At 38.1% G+C, this 27,569-nt stretch overlaps 1 protein-coding gene across 1 annotated transcript in view; it reads left to right on the top strand.

Annotated features, from left to right (window-relative positions):
• Positions 1 to 256: 256 nt before the first annotated feature.
• The window catches only part of dgkzb (diacylglycerol kinase, zeta b), a 58,631-nt gene continuing 31,318 nt past the window's right edge, over positions 257 to 27,569 (top strand). Inside the window, exon 1 of the mRNA XM_028039232.1 lies at positions 257 to 947. Coding sequence (XP_027895033.1) covers positions 802 to 947 — 146 coding nt within the window. The 5' untranslated portion in view covers positions 257 to 801. The remainder of the gene's footprint in view (positions 948 to 27,569) is intronic.

The following is a 27,569-nucleotide window of genomic DNA, read 5'->3' as shown; positions in this document are numbered from 1 at the left end:
CAAGTGAAGAGGAGCAAACTCATGCGGTGAAGAGGAGCAGCATGATTAGTTTCACCTGAAACCTCCGATTTTAGTAAACACAAAGAAAACGAAATATGAGTCTCCTGGAAAAAAAAAATGAGTTCACTACTTTCCTCCTCTCGTTTCCTTTCTTCTTAGGTCTCCTTTCTGCACCTGCAGGGCGACTCGGGCGCCGGCAGGTGGCAGCAGAGCTCCCCTCTCTGTAACCAGCCAATCGGAAGCCGAGAAGCGGGACTGTGGGCGGAGACAGGGAGGAAAAGGAGAGGGAGAGACAGAGAGCTGAGATAAAAAGTCAAGAGAAAAGAGTGAAGCACAACAGCAGAGACGCTGGACTCGGCCAAACTGTGAAGAGGAGCAGCAACAGGTCGACCCGAGAGGAGGAAGAGGAGCCGGGAGGAAGAGGAGCCCCGAGTTTTTCCTCTTCATTTGTTTGGAAACTTCCTGGATATGCAGTTGTGTTCAGAGAGCATGCAGAGGAGAGAGGCTTCCTCAGGCTGGGAGGGTTAGTTAGGACCAGGAAGGAAGTAAGGAGGTGAGCGTAGAAACCAACACCCCCCATTTTACCCCAACTACCTCCACCTCCTCAACAACAACAAGAAAAAACAACTGAGAGTTTCAGCTTCCTGCTGTGAAGTGAAGCTTGGCACGCGGAAGATCTGAAGCTGCACTTCCTGTGTCTGAGAGCTGTCAGTGGAAAGTTGAGCAGCTGTCAGCATGGCTGCGTGCAGCCCGCAGCAGCTGACCCCGGACCAGCCCAGCCTGTGAGCGGAGCAGGGGGATATGGAGCAGCAGGAGGAGCAGGAGGAGCAGCCCGTCACCTCCCCATCGTCCTCCTCAGCCTCCAACGCAGAGCTGCCCTCCGAGGCCCCGGCGCCCAGCTGCCAGCAAAACAGCAGGACCTTCGGCTTCAGGATCTTCTGCAGGAAGTGAGTTGCTCCTCTTCTGCTCCTTTTTGATGCGTTTCCGCCGAAAAGCGGGTTTGCAACAGACGCACACATGGCTGAGTGAAACCCACAGGGCTAGAGAGCGTAAACTGGACAAATCTGAGCAGGAATTAGACGTTTTTATCAGAAAATATAAAGAGAACAGCTGCAAACATAGAAGATTATCATAAATGCTACCAGAACACTGCAAAACACATTTTAGCAAGTGTTTTTGGTTCAAATATCTTAGTACACTTGATTTAATGTAAAACTAACTTTCACCAAGCTGTAGGAGTTTGTTTTAAGTCAATAATTCCTTATGTTGATATAAAGTTCTAATTTCAGTGGCAGATCATTTCACTTATAACATGGGAATACACAATAAGTAGCTTTACAACTATGGGTGCACTGATTCATCGGCCAGCCGATTTCCTTAATTTTGGAGATCGGTAATCGGCCGAATTTCTTCTCTACCTCAGCAAAGGTCTAAAAATCAACCTCTGTCCTCTTCTGCTCTCCAGTGAGATAAGTTTGACTGACGGACCAGCCCACCCGGTCATGTCTGCACGTATACGGTTAACAATAGTCACCCCACTGTTACCAGTTCAACAACTGTCTTGCTATATTGAGCGACATTTCAGATAATAAAAAAAAAAATGGTATCGGCAAAAAACAGAATCGGCAGAATGGCTTTTTAAAAGATCAGTTAGTGATCGGCCAGAAGACTGCAACCGGTAATTACAACAAATTATTTAACTTATTACATGAGAACACACAAGGAGCATTGCAACAAATACACCCAGGTTGACTGAATCTGTCGACCTGGGTGATCTGAGCAGGAATCAGACATTTATTTCAGAAAATAAAAAGAGAACAGCTGCAAAAACGCAACATTTTAGCAAGTATTTTTGTCTAATTTTTAGTGCAGATATCGTAGTAGACTTGAAATAAGGCAAAACTAATTTAAAAGTAACTTTTCAGCAAGATGTAGGAGCTTCTTAACTAATTCCGAAAAATTGACAATGTACTAGCTGCACGAGATTATTTCACTTGTAAGAAGGGAAAGTTTATTGTTCTAAGTGAAATAATCTGCCAGTTGAGCTAGTTTTTTTTTTTTTTCATTTATATTAACTTAAGGAATTATTGACTTAAAACAATCTCCTATGCTGAAAAGTTACTTGTATGTCAGTTGTTAAACTGCATTGGTCAAAAATTGATTGAAAAAAAAGATTCATTCAATTTGAATTAGAAAAGAACATTTTCTGAACCCGTTCAGTCCTGGAGCGCGAGCAGAAATATGCTCGCGCAATATAAACATATTTTTAATGACTGAAAACTTATTACAGACAAAATCAGGTCCAGAAAACAATTAAAGATAACTGACAAATAGTAGAAATGGTAATTGAAACGGGTTTAATCCGTAGAAATTTTTATTTAGACTAAATAACTGGAAATAAAACCTGAAGGGAGGAAGAAACACAATTCATATGATCCCAAAGGGAAATTAAATGTTGTTGTAACTCACATTAATTAAAATTCTTCAAATACTTATTTTACATGGTGATGGCTGTTGGCAGGAAAGATCTGCTGTAGCAGTCTGTATTACAGTGAATCTGAAGAAGCCTCTGACCGAAGACACCGTTTTGAAATGAATAAATGATCAATTTTCTCATAAAGCTGAGAGATCTGTGTTTCTGCAGAACGTCCATGTGATTTAGTTTAATATTTTCTAAATGTGAAAGAAGAATAAAGCTGAGCCACAAGGGAACAAAAGTATAAAGTGTTTTCCTCCCTACCTTTAAGGGCTAAGGAAGATATTTAGTAATGAACGTAAAACCGTGATCACAGCAGAAGATGTTAAATAACCTGCAGATCCTGTTTTGATTTGCATCCAGCTGTGATGATGCAGCATGTTGGTGCAGCAGCAGCAACATGTTTCTGACGGTTTCACGTCTGGAGGAAGAGCAGCAGTTTAGCCTGAAACAGAAAGTTTTCATGACTACCCAGGAATTTCTCCTCTGTCGAGACGAACATTCAGAAAAGACGACACAATGCTGAAATAAATAGTTTTTATTTCAACTCTGCCTCTAACTGAGGGCTGAAAATTTAGGCCGGTTTATTGTTTTATGATGCAGGAATCTGCAGGTAACTGATGGGAAGTTTTTAGCTTTCAGACTATTTGCTTAACTTTAAATATAAAAAAAAAATCCAAAAACGATTTTCACAATTAGCTTTATTTGCCAAGTTTGTGGACAGAAACAGAATTTGACTTATAGACATACAGATATTAAGTGAACACAAAAAATATGCTTTTATAAATTTGCCATCGAGGAAAATCGAGTGTAATAAGTTACGAGTAACTTTTAGGCACAATAATCTTAATATTGATCAAAAAGTAACAGTTCCACTGACAGATATATCACTTAAAACCTAAAAAAAATGTGTTGTTATAAGTACAATTATCTGCTAGTAGAACCCATATGTTTTTGAAATCAGAAATAAGGAATTAACGACCTAAAACAAGTTCCTTAATCTTGCTAAATAGTTACTTTTGACTTAGTTGTGTCTTATTTTAAGTGTATTAAGATATTTTCCAATAGAAACTAGACCAAAAGTACTTTGTGAGGTTTTGTGTTTTTGCAGTGTGCAGCTGACAGGTTTATTTTACTGCAGATAAAAAGAAACTCAACTTATTTCATTGTTGTTGCCGTTTTGTGGAATTTGATTGGGTCTTTGATCCGTCGGTCATCAGTAATGTCAGATTTCCTAGAAAACTTGAAATTTGGCTCTGTGTGTTTCAGCTCTGGATAAATACGAAAACCTGATACAGAAAATAATTCTTCTGTGTTCAAGATTTTAAAAGATGAATTCCTCTTAGAAATTATTGATGTTTTTTTTTCTCCATGTTTACTTTGTAGTCGAACTACATTTATATTAGAGTTGCACAATATTTCGGCATTAAACATAACAGTATTGGTGGTGGCCATGTTTTTATTCATAAACTGGGTCTGACGTCGGGGCAGTAGCCCAGGGCTCCAATCTGTAGGGGGCGTTCAGGTGTCTTTTTAAATCATGTTGGAACCTCTGTTTTACACTAGCGACACTTGATTAACCAATAACTAATCATTGATGATGTCACATTCAACAAATACTAGCCATTTCAAAATAAATTCACTAACAAGATAAGTGCAGTAACACTGCATTTTATTAAAAGTTATGTGGTTTTCTGCCACACAGTGACAACTATTTTGAAAGAATTTCCATATGAAACCTTCCTAAAAACCCCGCCCTTGTTGTGAAAAACTGTCAAAATTTTAACAACCTACCAAAGTTGTTTTTTACAGCCAAACAAGCTTAAAAGCTGAGCAGAACATCGTCTGGCAACATTGCCGAATATGTTGGTGGGGGGAGCTTGAAACTGCTGCTGCATGTACTCAACAGGCCGTTGCTAGGTAACCAAAAAGAGTGAGAGAGTTGCTAGGTAACCAAAGAGTGAGAGAGTCAGTTGATTCCACCAACATTTTTTAGCTAGCTGTGAGAGAGTGAGCTGCTACAGCATTTCATCTGCCTACATCCCCCAGAATGCTTTGCGGTTCTAGATCGGAATTCAGTGAAATTATCAACATTTTATCAGCCATATTATATTGAGTTATTATTTTATCTATTGGATTTTGCGTTATTTCTTTGATGGAACGACATAAAGCCCATTTATAGTTGAGACCGGATGTTTAGATGGTAATGAATCTGAATTTAGTTTCATTTGACGTTTCAGCGCTCTTTGTGAATTACCATACGACTCCTCCGCTCTCTATTATTGTTTAAGTAAATGTTTTGTCACCAGTTTAGTTTCTATGAATCTGTTTCCCATCAGATCGGTTCGCATTACAAAACATTTTTCAGTTTCCTTGTGCCTTCGCTGTTTTCTGCTGTTTTAAGCCTCGATTCGGAAACTTTTCATCATCTTTCTCCATTTTGTATAATTAAATGCCGATTCAGATGCTCCAAAACAACGTGCTTGAAGTTTTAATTTACTGGAAACTTTTGAGTCGGAGGTTTACATGCGAAAAATCCAGCAGAGGCGATCATTTTCAGATCAACTGAATATTTACAGCTCGAAAGATGTTTTCCTGATGATGATGCTTCTACTCCACTCATTTCTAAAATGAATCGAAAGGAGATTTAAGGGGCCTCTATGAATTAGAAAACAGTGAAATTAGTTTGTGACAGTCGGCGGACGCCTCTGCATGCACAGGAAGAGAGAAACGATCCTGCTGTGGTTTTCATCTTCATCCAGATGTTTCCAGCTGGCGTTAAGCGCTGAAGCGAGTCAGAGTTTCAGTGAAAACGGTTACAGATATGATCTGATCTTGGGGGTGTTTTTTAAATTGTTTTATTTTGCCACAGAAACTATAAAAAGATTGTAAATGCTGTTTAGACCAGATCTGGAAACCTGCTGTCCTAAAAAAGACAAATGCTTCAGTTTCTTGACCTTTTTTTTTCTCTTTTTCACATAGAGTTGTTGTTGCTTTTTACTTTAACCTGAAACAAATTCAATAAAAACCGAAAAGAACCAAAACTTATCAGAGACTGTGTCTTTCTGACTGATATTTATAGTAGGACTGGGTAATAAATCGATTATCAATCAAATATTTGGTTTTTGAAGACTTTTTGGGAAATCTGTTTTTTTTTTCTGCTATTCTTCAGAATGATGTCAGCGTGTCCACGGCGGCCATTTTGTTTGAGAAGCGTGTTTTATCGTATTTATTTGAACTTTTAATTCAGGTCAACTAATTCAGGGCCAGGCTACAATTTTTTAATTTTTTAAATACGAGAATAAAGTCATAATATATGTACAATGAAGACATATGGCAAAAGAGTTTAAATAATACGAGAATAAATTTGTAATATTACCAGAATTATGTTATGATATTAGGAGAATGAAGCAGTAATTTTATGAGGACTCGTACGTTCGTTACACAAAAAACATAAAATGAGGAAAGTTGAGCATCTTGTGAAGTTATACTTTGGTTTCAGTTTTACAAATAAAATAATATTTGAACACATCAGCATGAAATTATTATCTTTAAAATGACTGAGCAACAACAAGAACTACATTAATTTATTTGGCCACATTAGATCTCAAACTTGAAGGTTTTTTTTCTCATCATTTTGAGACATTCTTCTGGTACAATTACATCTTTATTCTGATAATATTATCATTATATTCTCGTAACTAAACAAAAATTCTTATAACTTGGTCCCAAGGCGAACAGAAGGAATGATCGAAATAAAAACTCCTTTTTGAAAATATCATTCATAATTTCTTTTTTTAGAAAAGGAAGCGATAAAGTAGGATCTGGTATGAACAAATTGCTTTAATTATAAACCAGGAAATCCTTTGTATGCATCTAAAAGTGAAGAAAAATATCAAAAATATAAAAGAAGTTTAAAAAGAGTCGGTCCAAAGGCCAAACCGAAACCCTAAAACCTTTCAGTTCATGCAAACAAAAAGAAAAGATTCAAATCTGTAACACCAGAGAAGCCTTTCCTTCTAGAAAGTGACTTAATTAACAGCTGAAATGTATTATTGTTGCTGGATTTTCCTTAATCATGTTTTATTTCTCTTGCGGTTTGCATTTGAAGTTTCTGTTTGACCGTTTGAACCATCGTTGACCTGACATCTTGACTCATCGTTGGTATTTTTAGCAATCATGACTGGCTTCCTTTTTTCATTTACTGGCAGATAAATGTGTGCAAATAAAACAGACAAAGGTTAAAAATCATCAAAATGTTTGATCTCTGAACTTCCAAACAACAAACTTGAAAAGTCTAGACTGTTGACAGGATTATCCTTTGAAATTAGAAACTTTTTAACAGGAAATTAAGAAATTATTTACAGCGGGTGAAGTAAGTAATGTTTTTCTCAGTTTAAATATTTCTAATGGCGCCTTTGATGTAAAATACATACATACAAAGAAATCAGGGAAAATTGATCCACAGTGGAAGTTACAGGAGTGAATTGGGATGATGCAGGAAATAGGAATTGAACAGGAAGGAAACAAAAAGCAAAGAAAGCCAAGAAACCTGCTGAAATCTGTCAGTATTTAGAAAGCTGAAATGCATTTGCACATATCAGGAGGAATACTGTTTAATTTTTAAAAAAGTTTTAATTACAGAGGTATTGAACAAGGTGATGTGATTGGTAAAAACAAACTCCATAAAACATCGCAAAACGATTTAAAACAACATTTCTAAAATTTTAACATACTGGAGCAATAGCCCCGCCTTCAAGGCGCAGCTCCTCCTCTGAGCTGCAGTTTCCACGGTTCCGCCTCAAAGAGTCAGTGGAAATATTAGAAATATTAATATGAAGAGAAATTGACTTATTTTACTTAATCGGTTTTTCTACTTCCTCCATAGAAATACCTTTAATTTCTTCATTTTCACATCTAAAACCATTCATTTAGTTATTTTTGGTCTAGATTCATATTTATTGGCTGCAGGATGAAGGTCTATGGAGACAATTGAGAATCAGTTTCTAATTAACACATGTACATTTCTCATATTTCACATGAATTATGCTTTTTAAAACCTGCTGAAGTGTTTGGTCGTAAAAACATTTCATTTGAATCTTGTTGTTCCTGTTTTATGAAGCATTACAACATTTACTCTCCTCATGGGGAAACACAGTTACTGTAAAAATAAACAAAACGGACGAATCAGAACTTAACCAGGCTTCATAATGCATGCGGTTCGTTCAACATGCGACACGAGTGGAGCAACTTTGAAAGATGAATTTAGAGGAAACGGTTCACATGATGCTAATTTGGTGAAGCTAAACCTGAATAAGATGCGACAGAGTCGTTTTCTGTGAGCTTCTGTCAGAAATGGGAAACTAAACACCTGTGATAAAACACAATCTGCACCAGATGGGTTTTATCTAAACCAGGGGTGTCCAAAGTGCGGCGCAGGGGCCATTTGTGGTCCCTGGCCATATTTTTGTGGCCTCCTACTTCAGTTAAAAAATAATCTGTCCCGTCCAGCACAGGTGGTTGATGCAGATTACTTTTTCATCATCATTCTTTTTTTTTCTCCAAAGAGTTTTTGCGGCGCTAGTGGCTCGTATTTTTTCGACAGTAGGCAGACAGGAAGGAGGGTGAGGAGAGGGGGGAAGACATACGGCAAAGGTCGTCGGGACCGGGAGTCGAACCTGCGACGTCCGCGTCGCGGACTAAGGCCTCCAAACGTGGGGCGTGCTAAAAGATGAAAATATACAAACAATTACATTTCTTTTCAAAATAAGGATAAAAATACTTTTTATTGCCTGGATGCAAAAACCAGGTGAAACTAAAACTGCCACTTGAGGAGTTTTGGGTAGAACAGGTTTACAGGTTCTTCATCTTAAAATGCAAAATATGCATATTTTTTATGCAATTTTGGCTTGTCTACTGCTCTGAATATGTTGTTCTTACAGCAAAATTACCTTGTTTTGAGACTGTAAACTCCAGTTAACGATTAATCAATTATTAAATTAGTTGACAATTTCAACAATTGATTAATCATGATTAATTGTTTCAGCCCTACCTACCAGTCATGTTTTTGGAGGAAGCTGGAGTACCCAGAAAGAACTGATGTATGCACAGGCAGAACATGTAAACCCAGGGTCTTCTTGCTGCAAACAACAGTTGAGCTGGGCCATGTATCGTATCATTTATCATTAATGGTGATAAATTTGTTATCATAATAAGATTTTGATTTATCGTTTTCATAATAAATTCCAATTAATGACATTTTAAACACCCTAAAACTGTCAGTATTTTTATTTTTACTGCATTTCTCCACTGTTTATTCAATACAGGTGTATGTTGCCCACAGCTAGCAACAATGCTAAAAAAAAGAAACAAGCTTTTAATTCCCTGCAGCAACTTTGTTTTCAGGGTTAAATTTAAGCAATGAATAGCTAAATTATTACTGTTATTATTAGTTTTAATCCACCCAGTAGTTATTTGACTCTAAACTGATGCATTAAATGAGGAAAATACCCAACAGATTCACCTGCTGCTGGAATGACCCACATGCTTGCTGCTCTAAATGAGCCGTTCACATGCAGAGGACACGCATGTGTCTGAGCTCATGTGTTCCCAGATCTGAGACTTCCTTGATCTGCAGGGACCTCTGAGTAACACACCAGCATGCGTTTTAGTCACAAACTGGATTTTTGTCATCATGGTTAGCAGGAGCCGTCAAGAAACAAAACGTTTTGCCTTTGTTGCACTAAAGAGACTCACAATTTGTTGCACTAGACCCACCGTCAGCTGAAAATATTCACACTTTTATGAAATATGACTAAGTGTGAAGCATAGCGCTCTGTTAGAAAGAACAATACGAGGCCCTAGAAAGTCTCTGTGGTGAATAAAAAAGGTAACAAGTGCAACCCGAGGTTCATTCAGCTGGATCGTTTAATCTGCCAGCGATCTCCCATGGTCCTCTAATTATAGCTGCTATTAATGGATTGGCAGAGCAATTAATTAAAGGCGCTCATTTTTAGTGCCTGCTGGGAGCGTTGGACTCCGGAGAAGAGGATTCAATCTGCAGCTCTCTCCGAGGATGAGAAGGTAGGCTCCACTCCTCCTCCTCACTTCCTTCCTCCTCTTCTCCTTCCTGATCCGCTCAAGAAACGAGCGACGGATTCAAAGGAGAACGACGCTGCCACATCCTTTGGCTGCTGCTACTGGAAATATAAACTACTGAAGGCCATGAGGCCTGGTGATGTCTGGTTTAACCCTCCAGCACCAAAACAACATGAACTCAACTAAGTTTTTCAAAAGATCAGTAGTTTTTTCTGGTCTGATTATTAGTGTTTTCACACCTGATAGATTCGGTTCAACTGGGGAGCAAAATGTAAACATTCGTTACATTTTCAGCTGCGGTTCACTTTCACACTGCAATGTTTAAAACAATCCAAACTTTTTGAAAAACCTGTTCCCGTCCGCACCTGTGGTGGCGCTGAAGAAAACAACACAAAAACCTCTGAAGAAAACACTGAGCTCAACGTCATTCTTCACAAAACGTAAACAAAAATGAAGTGACATCATATTTTGTAGGATTTTGCTTTTATTTCCACTGCTAATGTTAGATGCTAGTTTGTTTTACCCAGAATCCCCTTCACATTAGACCACTTCCTGCTTTTGGAGCGGTCCAGTTGGCATTCGACCTGCACCAGATTTCACTTCAACCAACCTGAGGCATAGGTTTGTAGGTAGGCCTGCCACAATAACAAGTTTTACTGGACGATAAATCACTAAAGAAGTTATTGCGATAACGATAATATTGTTGTTTTGAGACCATTTTCAAGTAATAATATGATAATGACATAAAAATGCAAGAACACGTTCTAAGACATCAATACACTTCAGATTCTTGGAAACATTTAACACTGGAACTAGAAGACATTTTAAATATCAAAAATAAACAAACAAAACAGAAATAACAAATAAAATGAATCATGAAATTTCTAAGCAAAAAAAAAGGTCAGTTGAGACCAAAACATCAGGTTGAAGATTTTTATCATCCAGTTTTTGGTCAAAAGAGAAAAACAATAAATCATACAAATGGAAATGATTGATTTTGCTTTAATTTTTCACGCGATTAATTGATTTATTGCTTATGTATTTCAAAACTTTTTCTTTCAGAAAACAAACATCCCCATAAAAAAACTGGCATAAACACCAATCTGAAGCTACTACAGCTTCTGACACAAAACTGGTTAAAACTGATTAATCTCAATCTAATCTAAAATCTGAGCAAATGAGGTGAAATTTGTAATTTCTCCAATTTTTTCAATGTTTATCTTTTTTCTCTGTCTTTGCTCTGAATGATCAGCTGTTACAGTTTAGTAAAGAATATTTCCTGTTTTGAAACGGAGCTGCTGATGTTTAAACACGGTGACATTTATCTCCATATTGATGTTGACCTTTAGCTGTTTGTAAGTCTACTTCACGTTTTTACGTGATTGCATATTACTCAGTAGGATCCTCACAGTCATTCTGCAGCGGCGCCTCTAGAAAGTAGAAGTGGTGACCAGTTGGGCCCAAATGATACTCTACGGTTGTCTGAAGTTTTAAATTAATGCACATAAAAACAGCCTGACATGCAAAAATCTTTATTAAACTAATAATAATCTCTTGTTTTGAACAGTGAGTCAGGAAATGATCTGCATGTTGATGATCCTGACATGTTTTCTGTCTTTTTGTATGCTTGGGTAATTGCATGCCTGTCGCTGACTTTGTGCAGTAATCTCGACCAATGTTCATTCGTTTTGCATGCAAGTTGGCTTGTTTGATCTCATCTGACATTTTCTACTTTCTTACCTCTTTTGTCGATCAGTTGTTGGTATTTGAGGGTATTTATCAACTCAGCTGATCTGCAGATCAGTTTCTTTTGCAGCATCAGCAGCTGTCATTTTCAGTCAGTCTCTCTGACTTGTGCTGTACCTCAGGGCTGCGTTCCCGGCCCACTTCTCTTAAACATGGTGCTATTGATTGTAGGCTCTGATCCTACGGGTTCTTCGAGGTCTTATTGATCTGTTAATGAATACCTAGCACCTGGTGTCTGCGGCATGGGGGCCATTTCTGACCTTTGGAGGGATTTTATTGTGACCCCAAACTTCAATACAAGAATTATGCAAATTTGGCCAAACTTCTTATTTGTAATCAGGGTAACATTATAACCAATTTTTGTTTCTTACAGTAGAAAATGTTAAGTACAACACAAAGTATTTGTCTTTTTATAACCGGGGCTTTTATAATAAGTAATAATAATAAACTTGGCTAAATATAGCAATTGTTTTTGAAAGAAAGTGACTCAAATATTTTTCTTGTAACAGAACAAATTTGTTCAATCAAACTCAAAAGAATTAGATGAAAACTAGGTAAAATTTATTTTAATACAGAAACTGTAATTTTATTAAATTTAAATTTATGAGTGCACCGATTTATGGGTGCCGATTTCCTTAACTTTGGGAGATCTGTGATCGGCCGATTTTTACATGTGAGGCTGATCCGATGTTATCTAGCTTGGCAAATGCCTAAGAATCAACCACTGTCCTGTTTTGCTCTCCGGTGAGAAAGGTTTGACTGACCGGCCCACCAAGTTATGTCTGCACGTTTACAATTAACAATAATGACCCCACTGTTGCAACTCAACAACTCTCTTGCTATACTGAGCAACATTTCAGACCAAAAAATTGGTATCGGCCAAAATCGGAATCGGCAGGTTAAGCTTTTTAAAGATGGGTTATCGGCGACCAGCCAGAAAACTGCAATTGGTGCACCCCTAGTAAAATTTTTTGAACGTTTTGGATCTACAATGAAAATATCATCTCTTTTCTATAAAAAAAAATCTCACTGCTTAATTTTATTTTAGTCTTTCTATTTAAAAATATTTGGCCCGGAAGTATCTCTGACTTAATCCTTTTGGCCCAAGTGGCAAAACGTTTGGACACCTCTGACCTATAAACAAGTCCAGCTGCTTGGACGGCGCCTATTAGCCGCCATAGCTAGTTCTGTTCACTTTCAGGCACCATAAACGTTGATTTATATCCACCAAACCATGAAAATCCAGGATGAGCCTGAATATGTCACTAAAATGGTTATTTCTTATTCGATTGCTATCACATATAACACAAATTAAAGCTGAGAAATCTGCCAATACTTTGATCCGTATAAAATTTGTATTCTCTGTTGATCTATGAACAAGATCACAGATTACCGGCTACAGTTTCAGCCGATACTGATTTAATTATTTTTCTTTTTTTGTCTGAAATGCTGCCAAATATAGATAGAAAGCCCAGCTGGGTTAACATGCCCAGGTGGGTCGGTCTGTCAGTCAAACCTCTCTACATTTATTACCATTTTTTTAAACTAACTCTTTACTAAACTGTGAAATGAAATCTCTTTCTACTGTGTTATCCAGCTGTCATAGTTTTGACATTTAATAGTAAAACATTGCTTCCCATTTTTTAGATTCTTCGCGTGATTGTTTTTTTTTCTGATCACGCTCTACGCCGATGACACTCAGATTTATTTGCTTATTTTTTAGTTTATTTTGTTAAACTCAAAATAAATCAAATTTTTATAGTTACAGAGGCTCCTTCTCTCATCTGCTCTCCTTCATTCCTCATTTTTGAATCACCGGCATTTAAACTTGTTCATGTCGGTGCATCTTAAATCTGTTCTCGGAGTGTTTATCAGTAATGATCAGACGGACCGGATCTAAGCTGCTTACTTTCAGTTTTAATGAATAAGTTGGGTTTCAAAATGCTGCGCTGTGAACACATCTCACCTGTTCTGTCATCACCTGTTCAACAGACGAGCACTCAGCCGTCCAAACGGCTGGTTTCTGTTCACACTGATGCCATCAGAGCTTTGTTAAGCCTTGAAACTGATCTTTTTTCTGATTCTGATTTCTTTTTTCCTCCCATTTCTCTGGAATCTCATTCAGAAAACAACTTGTGCTTGCTTAAAAAGCCAATTCTAATTAAACAGTTCATGTTTTACTTTTGTGAAGTGGTGCTGGTCGATACTTGTTCTGATTTGGAGCGTGGGTGGAGTAGCTGATGAGAACCGACAGTCGGAGGAAGTGCAGCTCTTCTTCATTCGCTGTGATCCTGAAGGATCTCGGCAGGAGCTTGTCTCTGTCAGGTCGAGGTCGTGTCTGTCTTCCTCTGATCGCAGGTGAAAACTCTGGCCTGTTTCCACCTGAACACAGTCTGCTGCTGAGTTCTTAGATCTCAGCTACACTTTGAGATGTTTTGCAACTTTGTGTTGCATGAGATTGAAGTTCTTGTCTGAAGAGGAAAGAAGCGGTCAGGTTCCTCAATTTGTTGAGAAATTTCTGCCCTTTAGATTGAAGCTGCTTGTTTGCCTGCAAACAGGCTGTAAATGTCAGTTTTAGCTCAGAGAACAGGCGTTCTTGTTATGGTTTTCAGTAGATTTATGGTGTTTGCGGTACAAACAGACTTCCCTGTGAACCTGAAAAGGTTGAGCAGGAACATCAATCTGGATTTAATCAGGGATTAACGTGACGCTTTGGGTGTTTTCTGTTCCAGTAGACTCGGATCGATTGGGGACAAAGATTGAAATATTTGTTATATTTTCAGTTTCTGCGATTCATTTTCACATTGGTTTGTGTCAAATTATTCAAACTAAAGCTGCACCGATGCAGTTTTTTGACCAATTGCCCATTACCGATCTTTAAAAAGCCTGACCTGCCGATTCCGATTTTGGTAGATACCAATTCTTTTTGACTGAAATGTTGCTAACTCCAAATATATAGGTATCACCTCGTGGGCCGGTCTGTCAGTCAAACCTCTCACAAAACAGGACAGTGGCTGATTTTTAGATAAGATCAGTGGATAAGATCGACTTTCATATAAATATTGGCCAATCACCGATTTCCCAAAATTAAGGAAATTGACGCCGATAAATTGGTGCACCCCTAATCCAAACCCTTTGAAAAAACCTTTACCCTCCTCACCTGTGGGGGTGCTGCACCAAAAACCACCAAAGGAAATGACGTGAAAAGAAGACTTTGTTCTTTGAGAAATGTAAAAAAAAATCCCATAGCGTCAGATTTTAGCGGTTGTAGGATTTCTCTTTTGTCTTTGGCAAAATTAGTAATTTCTCCCACACGCGCTAGCCTAGCGCCCTTTTGTTTTTTTGTTTTTATTTACCGATAATGTGATATAGTTCACTTCCTGCTTATGGAACGGTCTGCTTACATTTACATATTTACTCTAACTGCAGTTCGACCAAACCATTTTTAGATATTTCGACAGACCAGAGTTCACTGTTTTGGTTTGATTTCCGCATTCTCTCCTCCAAAAACAAACCAGACTTTCTACACAGATGAACTGGAGTTGGATTAAATCGGAACAAACGGGGACGGTGGGAATGCATTCTTTGTTTTTATGTCACCTTTTGCTGTTATGTGAACAAATAACATTTCTAAAATCTCGGAAACAGCTGATTGTACGAGAATCTTATCTACTGACATCAGAAAAGCTGCTTCACAACTAATAAAACTAATAGTCTGGTCTGGGTTGGTTTGTTTAAAGGTTCTGTCATATTGCTGAAGAAAATAAAAATTAATTCTTCATTGAAACCTGAGTGAAGAAGTCAGTTTGTTGGCCTGCTTTAGATGTGTCAGTCTCAGCGATTTGTTCATAGATATCCCTGATTTAGACCTGAATATTTCCATCTTTCCATCATTTACCCCCAGACTATTCGGTCGTTTACACCCTCACTTACAGTATTTATCGATCACAATCAGCTGAAAATATGACTGAATGTCTGTAAATCGTCCTAAAATAGCAGAAAGGTAGAAAGCAGCTTGACTCTAAGTCTGAATGACCATTTTCTCTCTTTTCTCAGTTGTTCCCATCATAGTTTTCATCGTGAGACTGAGATGCAATTTGTATTTTTTAAATGTATTTACAACCAGATACAGCTTTACTGTAATAAATAATTACTTCTGTTCTAAAAGTCAAAGGTTTTTACATTGACTGTATGTATATTTATTTTGTACAGTTTTGTTACTGCTCTAAATTTGTTGTTTTTTCATCAAACTGACTTTTTTTAGTCTTTATACTCCAGTTAACGATTAATTGATTACTAAATTAGTTGATTTTAGTCTATTTATCACGATTAATCTGATTAATCGTTTCAGGTGTGATTTGTGTGAATGTTTGAGTGTTTTCTATGTTTCCTCAGAGATGAACTCTGATCCGCCGGCGGATCGGGTTTCGCTCTCTGAGCTCTGATTCTGTTTCAGCCTGAAACCGAATCCCCGCCGCCGGCTTCTCTCATACTACTGCAGGGCTTTGACCTCTCACACCTGATGGAAAACACCTGCTGTGACATCACAGCTTGGGGCGGGGACAGAGGGGAAAAAACAGACCTGATGTCTATTTTTATGCCCTGAGTTGTGTCTTACAGGTTCGTCTGTTTATATACGGCAACATGATAGCTATGCTTTCAGGAAACAAACAATTTGTTGGCTTTGTGTGACAGGTGGCATGATGGGTGTGACTGGGACTGAGATTTTCTTCCATCCTGGAAATGATTTCCATGCCCTAGTTTAGAATTTAAAGCTGCAGTATGTAACTTTTATAAAAGACACATATTTGGTGGAACAGTCTCTGTGTTGTGACAGTTTGAGACAGATAATCTGCGGAAAGATCGGCGTCTTCTCTGATCTCCAGACCAAAAACAACCAGTAAGAGCCAGGAGGCGGGTCTTAGTGGTGACAGTTAAGATTGTGAATGAGCTGCTAATGGTGCTAAAGGTGGATAAACAACTTAAAGATGCAGGAAAACCATTTATCTGCCATCATCGGTGACCATGCTAAGTAGCCTTAGCATTCATGACTGGCAGGAGCTATGTTGTTAGGCCTGTCGTAATAACAATAAATCAATTAACTGTGTGATAAATTAAATCGAGCTCAATCATTTCCATTTGCATGATTTATTGTTTTTCTCTTTTTCTACCAGAAACTGTATGATGAAAGTCTTCAGTCTGGTGCTTTAGTCTCAACTAACCATTTTTGTTTTTTGACTTTATAGTTCATTTTATTTGTTGTTTCTGTTGTTTTTGTTTATTTATTTTGGATATTTGAAATGTCTTCCAGTTCCAGTGTTAAATGTTCATTACAGTTTAAAGTTTATAGATCAGTCAGAGTGTGCTTTTACGTTATTATGCCGTGACCCTTATTTTACTTGAAAATGATCTCAAAACAACAATATTGTCATTTATTGCGAAAACATCTGGGACAATTTTTCATCCAGCAAAGTTTGTTATTGTAACAGTCCTAGCTATGATTCAGATCATCTGTTAAAAAATCGATCTGCTCCACCTCTTCCCAGAGCTACTATTGCCGTCTGAAGAAATGCACCAAGAACAACCAATGAGAGTCAGAAGGAGGGTCTTCGCGCTGTCAATCAATCTCGTTTATATGCTGCTAAATGTGCTAATGACGGAGAAACAACTCGCCATTACAGGAAAACTGTTTATCCACCATCTTTGGTAACAATGCTAACTAGCCTTATTATTCACGACGGGGAGAGGTAAATAGACATGATTGACAGCGCTAAGACCCGCCCCCTGGCTCTGATTGGTTGTTTAATGTTAGCACTGGGAGGGCTATTATATTTTTCTTTACACATAATCCGTCTCATATCAAACTGTCATGACATGATTTTTCTCTCTGATCAAAGTCAGACATTGCAGCTTTAAGGGCAAATCGACCCAAACCTTCAGGATTTTTAGTAATTTTCAGGATTTTCTGTCCGTTTTGTATCCAGATCTGACGAACCATCTGCGCTGCCCTGGTGTTTTTAATGAAAAGCAGCTCATTTTTATAAATGCACAACAGCCGTGTTTCCGTGCAGCTGCATTTGAAAAACGTTACAGAGCTCGTTAACGAAGGGAACGGAAAACACAACCAGCCAGAGTTGATCACAAACTCATGAGGAATCTGAGATATGTAACGTTTTCTCTGCATTTTGAGTGGAAATGAATTCTGGGAGATTTTCCCGGCCGCGCGGCTCACATGCTGCGACTGTGTATCCGAGGTAAATATTTGCAGGAGTTGGAAGTTAATAAAAGCGCCACCGCTTTGTTTCCTCCCACCGTTCAGACTTTGAACCAGTTCTCGGATCACTAACAGAAACTCTGCGACCCGGAGGTCAGCAGGGCTTGTGCCGCACGCCGGTGTCTCGCCGCAGACACTTTTGCTTTCGGGTCGGGTCCGGCTTGTTTTAGAGGTTTTGTGTGGCTCTACAGCACAACACACGGCATTTAGCAACACGGCATTGCTAAACGGCATGTTGACACGTGAGGAAGTGTCTGAGCTCACGGGTAATTGGTCTGCAGGTTGTCATGTGTGAAGTTCTGAGTTCAGGCTGAAACGGACCATAAGTTCTCATCTGGTTCTGATCACAACCAGGAACCTCACAGCTCCAGACTTTTATCTTTTAAAGTGAACTTTTGTCAACAGAAGGAAAATGTGACAAAAAAAAGTAAGAAACAGATTTTAAATTTGAACAATTTAAAATCTGATTATTGATGCCTAAGCCTAGATTCTGAACAGATTGTGTTCTGGGTCGGATTGATTATTTGTGGTAATTTCCCAACTTTGAACAGATTCCTAAACAGAGTCCAGATTCTGAATCAATATATGACTGTGAACTGATTCCAGATTCTGATCAAAATTAGGACATTGAATAGATTCCTGAACAGATTTCAGACTTTGTACAGAATTCTGACTATGAACTGACTGCAGAATCTAATCAAAATTCCAATCTGAACAGATTCACAGATAAATTTCTGAATTAGAACATATTCAGATTCTGTCTCTTTTTCCATCTGTTTCATTCTTTCTTTCTCTTTCTTTATTTCATTCTTTTTTTACTATTTCTCTCTATTTTTTCCTCTTTCTCTTTTCCTTTCTCTCTTTCTCTGCCTTTATCTCTCTTTCACTGTCTTCCTTTTTCTTTCTGTCCTTTTTTCTGTCTTACCTCCCTATCTTTTTTTTCTCTTTCTTATCTTTCCTTTCTTCCTTCCTATTTAAGGGTAAGTGTCAGTCATGGTGAAGAGCAAAGAGAAATAAAAAAGCAAATGGAGGTTACTGTAATTTCCTAATACGGTCAGAAATATAAGTGTGTGTGTGGGTGTGTGTGTGTGTGTGTGTGTTGGCGTGTGTGTGTGTGCTGGTGGTTTTCTCTGCTATAAGAGGAACTGGGTTACTGCACCAACTCGCCTCTTTGAGATAAGAGTCAGAACCGTCTCTGCAGATGAGGTCCATCGGAGCGGGACGGACCCGCAGAACAACCTCTGACCCCATTACAGCGTGTGTGAGGCCGTCAGAACCCAGGGATTACACAGACCCACTTCCTGGACTATCTTTGTCACTCGCTGCCCTGTTTCTAAAAATAGCCGGGTCCGGAGGGGAGGCCGAGACTCCGAGGAGGAGAGGAGAGGATGGAAAGGAACCAGGAACACCTCCACGCTCCGAGCTGATGGGCTGTAACTCGTTTGACCACTAGATGGCAGCACAGGGACAAAAACTGCAAAACAAACCCGGGAGGCAGGAAGGAGAAAGCCGGTTCTGTTTTTATTAAACCCTTATAGCTGCGGATCTGAAGTGACTCCTCAGTGGTTTGTCTCCCGTCTGACTGGATCAGAAAGCCGATCCATCACTCTCACCTGATCTGGGATCAGTTTCCCTGCAACTGGATACAGCCGCATTAAGGGGCACCGGATACAGATGAGGTTCATAGTGAGGAAAAGGGTTTCATCATCTTAAAAGTCTGGATCAGAGCCGCCTGGATCATTTCGGAATCACTTCTAAAAACTTATTTTTATTCGGTGGCATTTAATTGAGACCTGGTACTATAACTTTTCTGTTTGATGTCTTATTTTTATTTTATTTACTTATTATTAGTCTTTTTTGTATTATGATTTTTTTCTGTTTCTCTTTTTATCAACTTATTCTATTGTGTTATTGTTTTTGTACAACACTTTGGTGCAATTTCAAACCTTTTTTTAAAAGGTGCTATAAAAATAAATTTGACATTGCGTGTTTGTGTGTGGAAATATTCAGGATAAGAAATGTTTAGATTTATACTCTTCACCACTGTTCTTTATCTCTAAAGGGAAAACAAATCTACATTTTGTTTTACACTGATGTAAACAATAATTTTTACAATTAAATTTATATCAGCATTTTTAAGTGTTAGTGCTTAAGCAATCTATTAATCACATGATAAATTAAAATAAGCTTGATCATTTCTATTCTGACATAATTTTGCTTCATCCGGACCCATTTTAAATATGATTTCAGTTTTGTGCCTTTTTATCTCCTTTTTATTTATTGTTTTTGGTTTTATTATCTTGTATAGAAAACTTCCAGTGTAGAGTGTTTGATACAAAATTAATATTTATTAATCTTTTAGAGGGTGAACTTGCATTATTCCATGATATCAGTTGAAAATTGTTTCTAAAACAATAATATTATTACTTAGTGCAATAAATTTTGGGACATTTTATCATCCAGCAAAATTTTTAATTTTTCTGGACCTTTATCTGCTGTTCTTGGTCTGGTGAAACTGCGACTGGTGCGCTTTAACAAAAACAGGTGGCGTCATGAGGAATGAACGTTTTCTGAATGTTGAATTGATGTTGTAAAAAGTTTAAGCTGAACTACGTCTGTCATGATAACAAATTTTGCTGGACAATAAATTGTCCTAGGAATTGTCGCGATAAACGATAATATTGTTGTTTTGAGACCATCTTCAAGTAATATGATAATGGCACAATAATAACGCAGGAAAACATTCTCCAAGATCAATAAATTTTAAATTCTAATGAACATTTTTAACACTGGAACTGGAAAGCTTTTTAAACATCCAATATAAACAGAAACAATAAATAAAATTAATGTTTAAGTCTCTATAAACAAAATAATATTTTAAAATAAGGGTTAGTTGAGACCAAAGCACCAGACTGAGGATTTTTATCATCCAGTTCCTGATAGAAAAACAATAAATCACACAAATGGAAATTATTGAGCTAGTTTTAATTTATTGTGAAATTTAATTTCTATGAACTGAACTTTGAAGAAGTTCTTGGAGAGAATACCAGCTTGTTTCAGACTTTCTGCATATATTTAACATCCAAAATGTTTAAAACCAACTTCTCGCTAACTCAATTTCCAATCCTAGTTTCTTCAGTGTTGTTTTTTAATCTGAAACATTTTTGTCTTATAAGAAGTAAATTCCCATTTTTCCCAGAGAAGTGTTGCACAGGAAAGGATCTGAGAGTCACACCTTCCTGTTAGCAGCTGACGCTAATCTGTCCAGGCAGCAGAAGGAGGCGACCCAATGGGAGCTGCTGATCTTTTAAGCCTCTTCCAGGTTTCAAATCTGTCCTCTAATTGAAACATAGGAGCGAGAAGAGAATCTCAAATGAATTCCTGCTGCCTGCGGACGAAGCAGAGCTCGCTGTTTTACGATCAGGATGCAAAAACTGAAGGTGTTTATCATCAGTTAAACAGGGCAGAGCTTCAGACAGAACATCTGGAATCATATGAAACTGGTTTATCTCCCAGCTGTAAAACAAAAAGAAACTAAACCAAAAAAAATAAGATTATATCTTAAAGAAAACCCACACAACTAGCATAAAATGGTTAGTTTGTTTATGCATAGGTTGAGGTTTTAACTGAACGAATCACAGGTTCTGGCTTTGGTTTATATCTACTGCAGAAAGTGGGAATCAAACTTCTTAAAAAACATAAAAAATGAAAAATACTTGCCAGGATAAACAGCAAAATACACAGAATATTTTTATAATCAAAATGTTAAATATTTTCATTCTGTTATGTGGAAGCACCTTCAGGTTTAATCGTCGACTTTTTTGAGCTTTGCTCGTGTTTCCAATGTTACTCCCTCATTAAAAACATACCTGGAGTGTTGATTTTATTCTTTCATACATGTCTGAGGAATCTTTGAGTTTCTCCTCCTACAGACTAGGAGGAGGAGTGAATTGGTGTGTGGGGGGGGATTTGTAATCAATATGATCGTCTGATCGCGCAGCTTCGTTTTCACAGCATCCTGAATTCAGTTTGTTGTTTTCTGCCTTAAAACAATCAGATCAGCTGATCTAGAAGCAGAACCAGGACCAGAATCAGAGTCTCTAATTAACCCGCGATCAGCCCGTCCTGTCTGCAGGAAGACGAGCCGTGAGTCAGACGTCGTGTTTGGACAGATTAACATGCGGCCTCGCTTCCTGTCATTTTTCTCCCTAATTGGATCCATAATGTAGCAGTGCGCTTTGGCCTTGAAGTGTTAATGAGGAGTCGCTGGAGCGGCCGGCGGCTCTATTCATCTCTACTGAAGAGCAATTTATAAAAAGCAGCTGCAGATCAGCTGGTCCTGGATCAGCCGCTGAGAAATTCACAAAAAATCAACAGATCCCTGCATTTTTTCTGTCTGTGAATTTATTAAAATTATTAAAAGTTTAATTGAGGCTAACTCCCACCTGTAGGTGGCAATATTTCTGACTTCTTCTGCACTGCTGCCTTTGTATTACTTGATGTCAAGTTATATTCCATGATCTATCAAAAAGTTACATTTACTGTCATATAAGCGCTAATATTGCAAAATTACTTATATCACTAAATTAGCACCACAAAATCCGTGATTTTGATTGCAAAAAAAAATTCACAAAAACAATCGCAAAATCCTGGAGGGACTGATCAATGTGAAAAGATGTTGGATATTTATTGAAAATTCATGTTTTCCATGTTTTTATATTTGAGCTTCTACTGATTCTAAAAACAGTACAAGCACTTAATAAAACATCTAGCCTTTTTGTTGTCGATAAGTTCATGTGTTTTGGTTTGTGGAAAATGAAACCAATAAAACATAGCAAATCGGCAGGCACTGCGCCGTTACCTAGCAACCCCAGAAGAGTTCCATCCGTTACCTAGCAACCCAAGCTGAACTCCAGCACGTTTGTTCAGCTGGTTTTACTGTTGTACAATGGCTGCTGGAAAAGACAAGTGTTTTGTTGTTGACTTACTATCCAGAAACTACTTGCTGCATTCTTGTTGGTTGTGCACTTCTGCTTTTCAAAGGTGTATGGTTGTAGACGTGCGCATCTGTCTGCAGCCATTTTCATTCGTGTGTAAGTCGAGTTGGGGGGCGTGGCCAGCAGCAGCTTATTTGGATTTAAAGAGACAAGACGCCCTAAAACAGCTCAAAGTAGGCAGAGCTGATTAAACTAAAATCTGATCATCTACAAATGATTTTGTGCAAAAAATTTAATCAACATATTTTGTACCACCACAGACCTGTTCTAATCTGTTCAAGGAAGTAAAATAGGTCACCTTTAAATTGAAGGTACTGACAGCTTAATATTTGTGCAGTTTGCTGGGTTTTTATCAACTCATTCTGGCTCAAACGGACCTTTGGGAACATTCATGATCTTAATTGGGCCTCGTTTAGATCATTTCTATTAAGCGGTTCACAAGTTAACTGGTCCTGGATCAGTTGTTGGTGACTTGCTTACCGCTCTGGGTACAAACATAAACCTGATCCTGGATCAGCTCTGGTCTCCTCTGCCAGGAAGCTAAATCGGGATGAGTTTGGGTTATTTACATGTGAAGCAGAGAGCTGGTCCTGGATCAGCGGCTCGGCTCAGAGGAGGGAAGCTGAGGTGAAGCTGCAGTTTTCAGCCCGCAGAGTTCATTTAAACCGGCCGCTTGCTGTGCGTTCACGCAGTGCTGCCTCTGGTCTCCATCTGCGCAGGACTCAGCATCTCTCCGCCGCCTGTCAGGTTGTATTCAGCTGCGAAGATCCGCCGCTTTTCTTTTATTCTGTTGTTGTTTGGTGTTTTGATTTATTTTAAAACCACTGGACCACCTCAGCCGGTGTTTCTGCCTCTTGGCGGATCGATCTCGGCTTTAATGAGACAGATTGCTCTCAGATTAGGCTCAGATTTCCTCTCCTGATCTTCTGATGCTCCTGTTTGCTGCCAGAAAACATTCCCGATACGATCAAACCCTTAAAACTGTCGCTGCTGCTCCTGTAACGTTGCTATTTTTAATTTTAATGAATCAGGATACAAAATATTTGCTTAAAATCGGAAAGTTTGACTTTCAAATCTTGTCTCATGTTTTAAAAATGATTATTTCTGGGTTTTATAAGAAACTTGGTTTGGAAACAAGAAAAAATCTGAAGTAAATTTAGCAACACAGAGCTGAAAGTCCTTCCTCAGGAAACGAATGGTAAATTCTTTTAAAAACTTTAAATAAAAAAAAAAGTGTAATTATTTTAAAGTTTTTAATTTGTTTCCCTTCTTATATATTTATATTTAAAATGTATTCATTGAGAGCAAAGTGGAAACCTGTTGAATTTAGCAACAGTTCCTGCTGGTTTAACAAAATATCTTAATTGAGAGCAAGATGAAACCAAATTTCCTGTGTTCACAAACTTTGCAGATAGAGATGATTCTCAGTTATTTTAATACAAAAATTAAGATGAAAAAAGTCCAAAACTTCAATATTTGTTCTATTAAACAGTAAAAATAAAAAAATATAGTTTTTAATGTAAAATATAATTTATAAAGTGCATTCATCTTCATCATCAGACGTTAGCAGCTTCGTCAGCTACCGAGGCAACAATGGTTTTATAATTAAAAAGCAGCCGGCGTTTAGTTGACTGTTTGATAAAACTGTTTGGTTTCATGCTACTGCAGATAACGATCCAGACGCCTGGAAAAATGTCGAGGCAAAGCAGAGCGTCCCAGCTTTCTAATACAGAGGCAGAAAACAAGAGAGGCGATGTGAAACATGCAAATGTATGGAAACAAGCTCTGCCTCGTGCAGAAAAAATCTCCCACATGTGACACAGAATTCAGAGCTTTATATTTCATCGCACTACAGATTATTAATCTTAGGATTGAATTATATTTTACACAGCAGCAGCAGCAATGCAAAATGTTAAACGGTGTGTGTGAAATATGTACAAATGAAGCTGGGAATCATAAATACAAACACAATTTGAGGTATATTATTGTGAAAGTATTCATAGATTAGCTTGGTTTTCTTTTTGTAGCAAAGATTTTTCTTCATACAAATTATTTATTATAACCAGTTAGTAGCATCAATCGCTTTTAGAAACTTCTGAAAAGTGCAAGGAAGTTGCGCTCAGTGTCTTCTTTTGAGGTTTTTATCTGGTTTCCTTTAATGTTTCTTGGTGCAGCGCCCCCACAGGCAAGGATGGAAACAACTTTGTAAATAAGTTGGAATCATTTGACACAATGCAATGTGAAAGTGAACCGCACCACCTGACAAATGTAACAAATGTTGCGGTTTTGGACCCGAAACAAACATAGTCTACAGGTGAGATGGGTAATTGTTGGAACAGGTGAGAATTAAGCCATGTGTCAGGTGAGATAGTTAACAGGTGAGACGGTACCATTCGACACAGGTAATGGTTGGAACAGGTGACAAGAAAGCCATGTGAAAGGTTTAGATGGCTACCAGGTGAGACGTGTGACTGGTGAAATAGGTAAAGTGTGAGACAGTTACCAGGTGAGGAAGCTAACCAGAGGTACAGATGACAGTTTAGATAATTATCATATGAGATAGTTACCAGGTGAGACAGATAACGAGCTAGAGAACAAGTGAGACGGGGAGCAGGTGAGACAGGGAGCAGGTGAGACCGGTAACAGGTGAGACGGGGAGCAGGTGAGACGGGTAACAGGTGAGATGGGGAGCAGGTGAGACGGGTAACAGGTGAGATGGGGAGCAGGTGAGACGAGTAACAGGTGAGGCTGCAGAGTGACGGTGAAGAAGATGAGGGTCTATAAATAGCTGCTGTCCCTGATAATCTGCCAGCAGACGCTCACGTAACGTCTTCCTGCTAATCTGCTGGAGCCGCCAGTCGAGGAAACACAGCAGGGATCAGGGATCACACCCACTGCTGCAGACACACTGGGAATACTGGGAACACTGGTAATACTGGTGACCCTCTCTAAAGGTGGAGCAAGGCTGGCAGAACAGGAAGTAGCGATTTGTCGTCCAGGTTCCTCCCGTGTTTCTGTTGACTCGTCTGTTTGGACGTTTAGCTCTTTTTGTTTGTTCTGTCCTCTTAAAGATAATCCATTCAGATTATTTTGTTTCCTTTAACTTGATTTTAGTTTGTTTCACATCTTGTTTTTTCTAATTTATACTTCTCTGGGTTGTTTTCTTTAATTCTGATTGTTTTGTTGCCATCCTTTCTGTCAGTTTTCATGATGCATGTTTTTGCATTGTTTTGGAGCTTGTTTAGCTTCTTTCTGGGTTGGTTCTTTTGGGTTCTTTGGGCGTTTTGCTGTTTTTTATGGACTTTTTCTGTCTCTCTTTGTAGTTTTTTCTTCTATTAACCATTTTTTCACCATTTGTGTGTTTTTTTCAGACAAATTTCTGTTTGATTTTTGAGGTTTTGACTTCTGTACAGAGGCTCAAAGTTTCTCGATGCACTGTAAAAACACAAATTTTTTACCAAGTATTTTGGTTTAGTGTCTAATGACAATATCTTAGTTTTCTCATATTTCATGTGCACTAACTTGAAATACAGGAGCTTCCAAAAATAAGCTTCTGTAGTGTTTTTTGGAAGATACGGGAGCTTGTTTTCGGTAAATACCTTAACATTGATAAAATGTACTAGTTCCACTGACAGATTATTTCACTTATGACATTTAGAAAAAATAATCTGATAGTGGAACAAGTACTTAAAAAAAACTACTTTAAGGTATTATTTACTGAAAACAAGCTTCTGTATATTGTTGAAAAGTTACTTAAAAGTTAGTTTTGTTTTATTTCAAGTGTACTGAGATATTTGCATGAGAAACTAGAACCAAAAGTACTTGGTAAGTTTTTGTTTTTGCAGTGATGGATGGTGATGTTTGGATCATCGAGCCTCAGCCTAAGCATTCAGACCGGTGACGGTGACGTTTCAGATTCAGATTCCTGATGTTTTCTGTTCGGAGGCCTGGAACGCAGCAGGTTGTCGTGGCTTTAATTACAGTTGTGGTTTAAGGCGATGACGGCTTCCTGTTGTCGTGCTGATTCTCCTGAGGAGTGAAAGCCTCACTTCCCGTGAGCGATTTATAATTCATGCTCCAGGTGCTTCTGTAACATGAGGAGACCTTTATTCAGCCTGAATGAACCGAGCAGTCAGAGGGCTGCTGTCGCCACCAAGAGGAGGTAGACCGTCCTCTGCTTCCACAGAAAATAGTTCAAAGATTTCAGGGGAAATTCTGCAGATAAATGATGTTCAGTCCGGTTTCACCAAACCACACAAACTTCCTTAACAGAAGAGACAGAAAAGAGGAGAAAGAAGCTGCCTGGTCCTGCAGTCTGCTGAGATGTGAGTTTAAAGTGAACCTGTTGGACATATAACATGTCAGGTCATTTACCTGTGGATTAACCAGCCTTAAAGAGGCAGCATGACATATCTTCCAGGCACATGGTGACATTTTAAAGCATAATCAAGTAGGGCAGGAATGATTAATCAGATTAATTGTGATTAATCGATTATTGAAATAATCGTCAACTCATTTAGTAATCAATTAACAGTTGGAGTGTACAGACTCAAAAAAGGGCATTTGATGAAAAAACCCAACACATTAAGAACGGTAATTAAGCCAAAACTGTATAAAAATTATATAAATTTTGCATTCAGGATAAAAACACAGTTGTCTTTATTTAATGCATTTCTAATATTGCATGAAAAATGGTTAAATTAAATCTAATTTTTAATTTGATTAATCGATTAGTGGTTAATAAATTAAAAGAAACTTGATGTTGCAATTAGACCCCTTGAAAAATGGACCTCTGTCTCTTTAAGAAGGTTCTAATCTTCTGACACTGACTTCAGCAAGTTGTCACAACAATGCTCCTCCATTATGCCGTTTACAACCATCCTTAACCTCTGATTCTTACATTTCTGCAAACTGGAATTACAAAAATAAATTCGCTTCATAGAAATGGCAATTTTGAGAAACGTTTTGTTGCCAGCGG

The sequence above is a fragment of the Xiphophorus couchianus genome, chromosome 2 (genome assembly GCF_001444195.1).
Source record: "Xiphophorus couchianus chromosome 2, X_couchianus-1.0, whole genome shotgun sequence".
Lineage (NCBI taxonomy): Eukaryota > Metazoa > Chordata > Actinopteri > Cyprinodontiformes > Poeciliidae > Xiphophorus > Xiphophorus couchianus.
The sequence above is the reverse complement of the archived record's forward strand: the minus strand, read 5'-3'. Positions and strand labels throughout refer to the sequence as shown.